The sequence below is a fragment of the Jatropha curcas genome, chromosome 10 (assembly GCF_041381405.1).
Source record: "Jatropha curcas cultivar XTBG-Jc1 chromosome 10, XTBG_Jcur_1.0, whole genome shotgun sequence".
Classification (NCBI taxonomy): Eukaryota; Viridiplantae; Streptophyta; class Magnoliopsida; order Malpighiales; family Euphorbiaceae; genus Jatropha; species Jatropha curcas.
Window position 1 is genome coordinate 5003487 of NC_143160.1, and position 10310 is coordinate 5013796.

The 10310-nt window shown below is 38.7% G+C and overlaps 1 protein-coding gene across 1 annotated transcript; it reads left to right on the plus strand.

Annotated features, from left to right (window-relative positions):
- The first annotated feature begins 647 nt into the window (after nucleotides 1-647).
- Nucleotides 648-9996, plus strand: MOS1 (modifier of snc1). The gene is made up of 11 exons (XM_089715326.1): nucleotides 648-954; nucleotides 2047-2123; nucleotides 2476-2556; nucleotides 2654-2698; nucleotides 2845-3220; nucleotides 4315-4417; nucleotides 4939-5016; nucleotides 5190-6504; nucleotides 6587-6845; nucleotides 6935-9657; nucleotides 9738-9996. Exons 2-10 carry the CDS (start codon nucleotides 2092-2094, stop codon nucleotides 9539-9541), a joined length of 4896 nt encoding a protein of 1631 aa, XP_089571452.1. The 5' UTR covers nucleotides 648-954; nucleotides 2047-2091; the 3' UTR covers nucleotides 9542-9657; nucleotides 9738-9996.
- The last annotated feature ends 314 nt before the right edge of the window (nucleotides 9997-10310 follow it).

The following is a 10310-nucleotide window of genomic DNA, read 5'->3' on the forward strand; positions in this document are numbered from 1 at the left end:
ACCCAAATCCAGCTGGCACTGTCAACCCAAGTTCATGCCAAACAATTCAAGCCCATAATTCGCAATATATATATTCAGTACTATTGCTAATGCCCAAAAATACAAAATACATAGGAGCATATGAACCCATTTTTTAAATAGAAATTACAAGCTAAGTTGTAGGGAAAGAATTAAATCCGAAATTCATATATTTCCCCGTATATATATATTTTAATATTGAAAAAGAGAGATTCGAATTCAGATTTATTATCAGATCATACATGCACTTACTACTGAATTATGTATTGTGTGCCCATTTATATATTCACTTAAATTATATTCTTTTATTCAATGCCCTCTTTTACCTTTAGCTCATTAAGATATTAATAAAATTTTTTTTATTTAATAAATAATTATAAAAAAGTAATTATTTACGTATTTAAAATTAGAAATATTGTAAATATTTTGAACATTTAAATAAGGGATAAAAAGTAAATAAAATGAAACGGTGGGTATTAAATTTATATATTCTCATTTTTTAAAATTTTATTATTTTATATAATATTTTATTATTTATTTTATAAATGCTCTTAGATTTTTAGGAATATGAAATTTCTATTAAAAATTTTAAATAATTATATATTTTTTAAATTTTGGGGTTGGAAAGTAGAAAGTCCATATTAATATTAGGAGAAGCTCGATTCGTCTTTAGGTTTCTCCCTCTCCCTCTCCTTCTTCTCTCTGCGATCTGAGGAAGCATCACTCTTAATTGTTGCTTTCACCAGCACGGATCTCTCTTCTCACGATCTCTTAAAACCTGCCACCGATAGAGCTTTCTGTGCTGTGGATTTGCTTTTTATCTATTTTAACACTAATAAACATTTTCTCCTTCAAATTTTTCCATCTCTAGGGTTTCCAAATACCAACGCGTTCCCTTCCCCCTAAAAACAAAAGAAAACAAAAAAAGAAACTCAGGCAAGTAATTCTCTTCAAATTTCATCACCTTCTTCATTAATCTATGGCTCTGTTTGTTTCCCGATAAAACATGGAAAAACGAAAAGAGAAAGATGATATCTTTTGGGATTTTGCATAACTGCTACTTAGCCGCTACGGTTGTTGTGGTTTTGTTGTTTGTTAATAATATAATTGCGCGATTCATTTGGTTCCTGTTTTGTTGGGCGAGATTCGTGGATTTTATGTAGAGCACGATTTGATCGTCTAGGGGAACCGGAAAGCTTGCTTCCATGGATTTGTTGGCTTTATTTTGTATTTGTCACTACTATGTGTATTGTATTGGATTATAATCATTTTGTGTATATACGTAGTTATATTTTAAGGTGGTAGCAGTTTTTAACAAAATTGTATCCTGACTTAGGTAGTTGATTCTTTTAGGAAGAATTAGGAACAAGTGTCTGTTGGAAGAGAAGTACTTGAGGGAAGTTTGTTAGGTGGATATTTTGGTTACTCGGTCTAGATTGCTGATAGCAGGAGACATGGGGGTTCATTGCTTGTCAGAAACATCAAATAAAGATAAATTTTGTAGATTTTATGCATATTATATACTTATTATCAGATTGTGAGTGAATATTAAATCTAAGTGCTTTTGTTTTTAAAATGTAATATTATTCAGAAAGCATTTTAATTTCGTAACTGTTGGACATCGACATTGCTTGGAGTACAAATGTACTTGGTGGACATGAGCACAAACACAAAGCATACGTACCTTAAGAAGTTATAAGTTTTCTGCAAGTTCTTACACTTTTTCTCAAGTCTGATGTTGCATGCCCCTTTTGTCTTATTGCCCCTATAGCACAATAAAAGTGATTTGCTGGATATATTTCCCATCCCCAGTTATTCAATATACGACCAAGTTTGTCCTCTGTTTCTTCTGTATTATTCTGATCCCAGAATTTGACTTCCTTGATTGTGCATTATCTGCAGCTGATTGCTTATTGAAATTCAGGAACAGCAAAAATTTTTTATTTACGATATTTCTGCTTTTTCCTTATACCATGCTTTTCACTGTATTACATCTTTCTGATGAAATTTTATTGTCCATATTCCCAGGTTTGTCAAATTCTTTTGATTGACCATTGCTATGAGAAGTGAAATATGACATCAAGTATGTTGACTGGAGAGAGAAGGTATCGTGTTTTTTTTTAGTAAACTTTGAGCCCTATACTAGCGTCAGTAAGTGTTTTCCCAGTTGAGCAGTGAATCTGGAAGCAAAACCCTCCCTCTTTCTGGGTGGGAAGGGGTGGGGCAGATTCAATTGTATCTCTTCCTTTCTGTACATGCAATGCAGAATTGCAAATTTTTTGCAGTGTCAAAATTATATTATATTTCGGGATACCAGGAAAAATTACTTGCTGAGAGTTTGCTAATACTAATTGTAAAGCTACTTATAAATGCTTCTAAATAAAATTTAGGGGATATGAAAAAGTAATGGCATTATATTATCAAGTATCTATGGGTATCTAACGTGATTGGTTGCAGATGGGCTTCTGCAAGAAGAAGTGGTATGACTGTGTTGGGGAAAGTGGCTGTTCCCAAACCTATAAATTTACCAAGCCAAAGGTATAGTTTTGGGTTTAAGGTTCTGTACAGTAGAGAAAGATAAGGCACCTGGTTCATCCCCTAATCAAGTTTCACATTTTTTCTTTGCTGTTTCAAGGTTAGAAAACCATGGTTTGGACCCAAATGTTGAAATTGTTCCCAAGTGAGTTTCTCATGTAGTAGTCTCTTCTAATAGTTTTTCGTGAATATGTTCTGTTATAATCTTTACATGTCTTCATTTGCTGCTAATTTAGTGATGCTAAATGCTTTTTTGCTTGCATTGTTTTTTAATTGCATCTCACACGAAAGGGGCACCCATAGTTGGGGCAGCAAATCTCCTTCTTCCACATCAAATGCGTGGGGTTCTTCGTCTCTGTCTCCAAATGCTGATGGTGGCACTGGTTCGCCAAGCCATCTCAACGGTCGCCCTTCATCAGGTGGAAGTGGCACTCGACCATCAACTGCAGGCAGTGACAGAGCCCGTGATCCTATTAGTAATGCATGGGGTCCAAATTCCAGGCCGTCATCATCTTCTGGTGCATTGACATCAAATCAGACGTCACATGCAGCATTACGTCCCCGCAGTGCAGAAACAAGACCTGGTAGCTCACACTTATCCCGGTTTGCTGAAACTTTGTCTGATAATTCAGTGGCATGGGGTGCACCAGGAACAACAGAAAAGTTGGTATGTTTTCTTGACTTGGTGAGAAAGCACATGAATTATAGTTTGTAATTGTAAAGAAACCTTGAAAGAAGATAATATGGATGAAAAAGGTGGAAAAGGTCCTAGAAGTAAAATTCCTGAAAGAAAGACATAAATTTTGGCAATAAATATAACCTGTACTTTCTTATTTATATGTTTGTATGAGTTGATGCATTAATTTTCAATTGCTTTGCGATACATTAACTCTGATATTTCAAATGCATTTTGCAATGCTCAAATAGAATCCCCCCTCCTTCAATTATAGAACCCAAATTTTTTTGCAGTCTTGTCCTTAGCACCATTCTTCACTATAACTATTTTTTCTGATGGTGAAGGATATGATTTCTCTATTTTATCATTTGCTTTTATTCAGTGGATTAATGCATTTCAATTCAATCATAGAAAGTAATATTTTGATGAATAAGTATAGTTTTGGCTTATGATATCAACAATGTCATTCTTATTTTGGAATAATTGGAATAAGCTTGATCAAATCTGTAAAATTGCCTCTAGCTAAATTTCTTTTCAATTTATTTATTTTTAGATTGGATTGTCTAATCATACATCCAATTTTGATCTTGGATTTTATGTTACTTTATAAGCATTTAAGCTGCACATTTTTTTATTGAAGATCGATTATATGTCTAAATTCATTATTGTTTTTAGTTTTCCTTGTTTGTGAGAATGATAATGAAGGTTTTGTAATTGCTGTTCAAATATGTTGTAAAGCTGTAACTGTGTATGGATTTCTAAAATTTTTAATGCGAAAGATTCAGGGCAATTTCATTAAGAAAGATTTGTTAATTGATATTTTTTTTTGTAATGGCCATATAAGAAAGAAGAATGCCTTTGCAATGCTAGGTTTGGATCATTTGGGATGTGTAGACTTATTCATGACTGTTTACTATATGTGTTTTTCTACAGTTATACATATAATCTTTCCTGTTTGCTGATGCTTCTAACTGCAACCTAACACAATAGCCTATTTCTCCTTTCTCTCCTTCTGGTGCGTTTTTAGGCATGGCCTGTTTTTTCTTAGATTGCCGGACTTAGCATGTTCAAACTGTTGCATGCAGGGAGTTACGTCGTCCAAGAATGATGGGTTTTCTTTGACCTCTGGAGATTTTCCAACACTTGGTTCAGAAAAAGACAATTCTTTAAAGAAAGCAGAATCTCAAGGTTTTATGCTTAAAATTGCCTTATAAGATAACAATTCTGCATTGTTCTTTGACTTTGCTCTTGTTTTCTATTGTTTGTGTTATGATTTTAGGATAGATTAGTCTGTGCTCCGCACTGCTTTAAGAAAATTTGCAATTTGTCTCCTTGGTATTCATACAGTTGAAGTTTTATGTGCTGTTATCTTTGCGTTGGTATTTCCTGAATATTTTATTTCTTTTGGTGCAATAACATCTCAGTTGGTGACATGAGGGAGTTCTTGATTCAGATGATTATTTTTGCAGTTTGGTGTTGGTGGCAAAATTTGTCATATCAGTTGAACATTTTGAAGCTTTGAAGAATTAATTAAAACAATTTTACCATCAACAATATCTCACTTGGAGTTTAGTTTATTGTCATGTTTAGTTTTTAGCCGGTTCTATTTCTGTTTATGCATAACCTGTTAGGTATATGAAAATCTATTAATCGGATAAGATGATTAATGCATTTTTCTTTTCAATTTCTTAATCTAATATTTATGGTAGATCATGGTTTGAGTGGTCGTCCAGGCTCCTCCTCTGCTAGACTAGCATCAGTTGAAGAGCGGGTTGAAGATTGTGCAGGTATTTATTCTTGCACTTGATTTTGGTACTGCTGTCTTTTTCACAGAGACAGTCTATATCATATGTGCTTATATCCATAACTTGAAATGAATGATATAAGTCATATGGTTGTTTTGGTCAACGTCAGTGACATAATGGCCTGTCACATGGTTTTTTTTTTTTGGGTTCTGAAGGTGATACTTCTTTGCATGCAAATGTGAAAAGTGGACCTGGAGGTCCCTGGAGAAGAGAGGATTCTGTATATGGTGAAGATGGAGGTAGGTCCAATGTGGAGAAGTGGCATGTTGATCCCCAACCATATCCTAATTCTAGTGTTCCTCCTCAGCATTATGATTCTTGGCATGGTCCTCCCGTGAATAATCACCCAGGTGGTGTTTGGTATAGGGGACCTCCAGGAGGTCCACCATTTGGGTCCCCAGTTACACCCGGTGGCTTTCCCATGGAACCATTTCCTTATTACCGTCCACAGATTCCCCCTCCTGCTCTTGCGAATCCGCAGCCAGTTCCTCCACCAGGAGCTGGACCCAGAGGCCCCCACCCCAAAAATGGTGATATGTACAGACCACATATGCATGATGCTTATATTCGCCCAAGCATGCCAATGAGGCCTGGGTTTTATCCTGGACCAGTGCCTTATGAAAACTATTATGGTCCTCCAATGGGATACTGCAATTCCGGTGAACGAGATGTTCCATTTATGGGAATGGCAATGGGGCCTTCTGCTTTTAACAGGTATCCTGGTCAAAATGTTCCTGATCCTGGCAATTCCCATGGCAGAACTGGTGGATATGGTCCAAGCAGTAAGGCACTGGTTTTGGAACAAGTGGAAGTGCTTCACACTCAAGATACTCGAGGACCATACAAAGTTCTTATGAAGCAACATGATTCTTGGGAGGGAAAAGATGAAGAGAAGAAGTGGGATGACACAATAAAAACCAATGCGCCATATCCTCTGAAGGGGGAGGATCCAAGAAAGTCATTGCGGGAAAATAACTTGAGAGCAGATAGCAAGAAGGATGATGAGTCAGATGCAAGAAGGATGACACTCGGTGAAGAAGCTTCTTCTGTGGTTATTGACAATCGGGTAGTTCCTGTTGGAAAAGTGAAGTCACCTGAAATTGGGGGAAGGAATTTAAGTGCATCTGATGACAGTTCAGTTAAAAAGTTAGAGCTCGTAACTTCTACTTCTGCAGAAGCCTTAGCTGCTCCAAAAGATTCCACTCTAATTCAGAAAATAGAAGGTTTAAATGCAAAAGCTAGGGCTTCTGATGGACGGCAAGATGCTAAATCTGTCTTTGGTAGGGAAGAGCAGAAGAATAAATTGCAAGTTGGTAGCCATTCTACAAATGAAACTGATATTGTCTCTTTATCACATGAGAAGACCAACCCTAGTGGAATTGTGTATAGTGTACCACTTGAAGATCACTTTTCAGCTGGAGACAAGAGCCTTGGATCAACAGTATTGACTGGATCAACCGCTATCTCCAGGTCAGTTTGTACCTTTCAGGCTTTCATGGACAATGTGTCTCTTATTCCAGTATTGGAAAAATACTAATATACAGGTCCACAGGAGATCAACGCATGGCACACATGTTAGAGCTGATCATCGTGGAAAAGGAAGATTTAATACCCCAGAGGCTGATGGGTGGCGGAAAAAATCTCAAGTCGTAGATCCACATAGTGCCGTGTCAAGTGGACATTATGAAATATCTTCTGTTCATGGGCAAGACCATAAATCTGCAGAGGACACTCAGAATTCTGTGCCACATCCTTCAGGCAAGGATGATGCAGAGTCCATACTACCTGTCTCTGATCCAAGTGACAGCCAGGCACGAGTGTTCTATTTTTCATCCTTCGAAATTTTTTCTAATGGACCATGTTTCTGTATTTTTAACTCATGATTGTACTTTGTAATCAGCGTGCTAAAATGAGAGAGCTAGCTAAGCGACTTAAACAGCGAGAAAAGGAAGAGGAAGAACGAACAAGAGAGCAGAGAGCCAAGGCTCTTGCAAAACTTGAGGAGTTGAACAGGCGTACACAAGCTGGGGATGGTGCAACTCAGAAGTTTGAAAGTGTTCCTACCGGCACTATCCAGAACAGGCTAGAAGAATCCTTGGATCTTCCCCAACAAACTATGGTTACAAGCAAATCTGGAGTACCAAATTCGTTGTCAGGCTTCAACCAAAATACAGTTGCACAGAGTAGGGAGAAGCTGGAAGCTATTCCTAGTGGTGCTATGCAGAATAGGCGTGAAGAATCCATGTCTGCAGGGCCACCAACTGTGGTTGCTAGCAAATCTGGAGCATTAAGCTCAGTTTTGGGTTCCAGCCCAAGTATGGTTGCACAGAGTAGGGAAAGTAGTGTGAATGGATTTGAAAAATTCAGCAGTATGGCTAGCAATGTACCTGCGGAAACACCAAAGATTGCGTGCAACGAGACTGTTGTGGTTCATGAGCAATCAAAACCATTCCAACAGGATGTTAATAATGCTATTGCTGTACAGCGCAGCAGTACTCCACGGGTGCATGATAGTAGTGTTTCCAAGCAGAAGCGTATGAACTACAGACAAAAGCAAAATAGTTCCTTGGAAAAGAATTCCAATGAGAAGTTGGCGGCTTCATCTGCAGCTGAGGCTTCAAAAAGTCATACCGATATGGCATCTGATGCTACTATATCTCCTGAGCATGTTGCTGATGAGATTGCTTCAAACTCTGAGTCAAATTTGCCTTCCGATCCAAGTGTAACTGTTGACTCTTCAGTGCATCATAGAAGGAAGAACAGGAATGGGAAGAACAAGTATAAAGATGAGCTGTCTGCTGCAGAAACTTTACCATCAGTGATACCAAATGATACAACTACTTTAGACACCTCAGTTGAAAGCGTCAAGCCAAAGAGTTCTGAATCTATGTCAGATCGTAGTTCAGTTCGGTCTCCAACTGAACTAAATGCTGCAAATCAGTCCTCAGAGCTGCGCTCTTCATTGGCAAATGAAGAAACCCACATCAGAGTAAATAATCAGTGGAGATCTCAGCATTCTCGCAGGATAATGAGAAATACACAAAGTAATAAATCTTTTGAGAAAAGCCAAAGTGGCGATGCTGTTGTTTGGGCACCTGTTCGTTCACAAAATAAAACTGATGTTTCTGATGAAGCCAGTCAGAATACTTCTGTTGAGGCTGTGGTTTCCTCCTCAAAGAGCGATCAGCAGGTGCAGAATAATCCTAGAAACAAGAGAGCAGAAATGGAGAGATATATTCCAAAGCCTGTCGCCAAAGAACTGTCTCAGCAAGTTAACAGTCATCAGGTAGTTGTTTCCCTAAGCAATCAGATTACCTCAGATGTGACTGCTGAAAGGCCAGAGACTGGTTCTCTGAATGCTGAAATTTCCCAGACCTCAGGCACAGCTTCTGTGAAGGTAAGTTCTTCCATGGAGGCCAGGACTGGGGATGTTAGGCAGAGCAGGTCAGGAAAAGTGCATGGATCATGGCGCCAAAGGGGTGCAGCTGAGTCAAATACAAATATGAGTAGGAGTTATCAAAAATCAATTGAGGATCATCAACAACAGAAACCTGATTTAAGTTCCGTGAAAGAACAATCAAGGCATTCTAGCGAGTGGGATGCTTCTGATGGTTGGAACGTGCCTGAAAATACTGATGCAGTAACTGCTGTTCCTGTTTTAAAAGATCAGGGTGTGACTGCCAGAGGGAAGCGCCAACCACATAAGAGTCACAAAGGCACAGGGCACAATCACAATAGTGATGAGAAGAAAACTAGTATTGGGGATGCTGAAAAGCTACACATTCAATCTGCAGCCTCTGAGGTGCATCAAACAGACTCACCTGCATCTTCAAAAGAAACCCATGCTGTTGGGGAACGATCAACATCTCATTGGCAGCCTAAATCACAGCCAATATCAGCCACCAATCAGCGAGGAAGCCGGCCCAATAGCAGTGGAAATTTAGGCCCTGAAACTGGAAGGCCTAAGAAGGAGTCTGCTCCTCAGTGTGCGGAGCCTCTTTTACCTCAACCTGGTAAGGACGCTGCTGCAACAAGGCCTCAGTCTTACCATGATGAAACTCTGTCTGAAAAGTGCAAAGTGGGAGAAGTTCAGGCTGATGGGTATCAAGATCTTAAGAGGGAAAGAAAGTTGGCTGCACAAAGAGGACGTCCTGGTAGCCCCTCTGAATCACAGTCTCCCTCCAACATGGATGTTCGACATGACCAACGCATATCTTCAGGATTCCGCAAAAATGGGAATCATAATAGCCGTTTTGGTAGAGAGAATGATTCTCGTGGAGATTGGAGTGGATCTGGGAAAGATAACAAGCAGCATAACAACGCCCCTGCAATGCGGGAAAGACAGAGACACAATTCACATTATGAGTACCAGCCAGTTGGGCCCCACAACAATAACAAAGTGGGCAACTTTGAACCTCCAAAAGATGGTTCTCATAATCCGGGTTCAAGGTATAGAGAAAGGGGCCAGAGCCACTCAAGGCGTGGTGGGGGAAATGTTTGTGGATGACAAACTGGTAGTGTTCAAGTAGATGCTGGTTATGACTAAGGTGAAACCCAGAGATGGTATTTTTGCAATGCCAACGCCAGCCTCCTTAGATGTGGCTCGATCCCCCACTTATTCAGGTATTCCGGTTTCGGCAGTAATTTTTTCAGTTGTAAATATTATTTAATCATAGGAGACTGATAAAATGTGCATTGAGCAGGGCTTGGAGCGGAGAGACGGTGTCAGGGCTAAAAAAAGAAATATTGAGATGATGGGGAGTTACTAGATATGGTTGATTTCTTTTCATATTTTTCTTTTAAATGTATCTTATCTGAAAAGGTTTAATTTGGTTACAGTATATTTGCTGTAGAACCCTTGATATGTTTGGAGCAGGGTGTATTTAGTGATCTGTTGTTCCTATGCTCTCAAGTATGGAACACCGGAAAGAATGAAGTAGAGGAGCTTTTCTTGTTCTCCCACTTAACGTTTGCCTTGCTGTCAATTTTCTTGTGATATTTCAGTCTCTAATTGTTAACCGTGGCTAGGAGCCTGCTGATTAACCCTTTTTTTTCTCTCAGATTTTGCCTCTTTTCTTACTTTTTGGTCCTTGTGATTTCTGTTGATAATGTACAATGAGAATTCCATGGTTGGACCTTGTTTCTATGTAACTCAAATTTGGAAGTCGGCCAGGTTGATACTTTATAGTTGTTGGCAGGCATGCCAGGGATCGGAGTGACTTGGTTTCAGGGATCAAATTTTAGTTTCAACTGTGTATTTGTATCTTTTTCGTATA

Coding starts and splice junctions, on each gene's coding strand:
- MOS1 (XM_089715326.1), top strand. CDS start 2,092: ATGACATCAAGTATGTTGACTGGAGAGAGAAG. Junction 2,124..2,475: donor ATGTTGACTGGAGAGAGAAG/GTATCGTGTTTT, acceptor GATTGGTTGCAG/ATGGGCTTCTGCAAGAAGAA. Junction 5,017..5,189: donor GCGGGTTGAAGATTGTGCAG/GTATTTATTCTT, acceptor TGGGTTCTGAAG/GTGATACTTCTTTGCATGCA.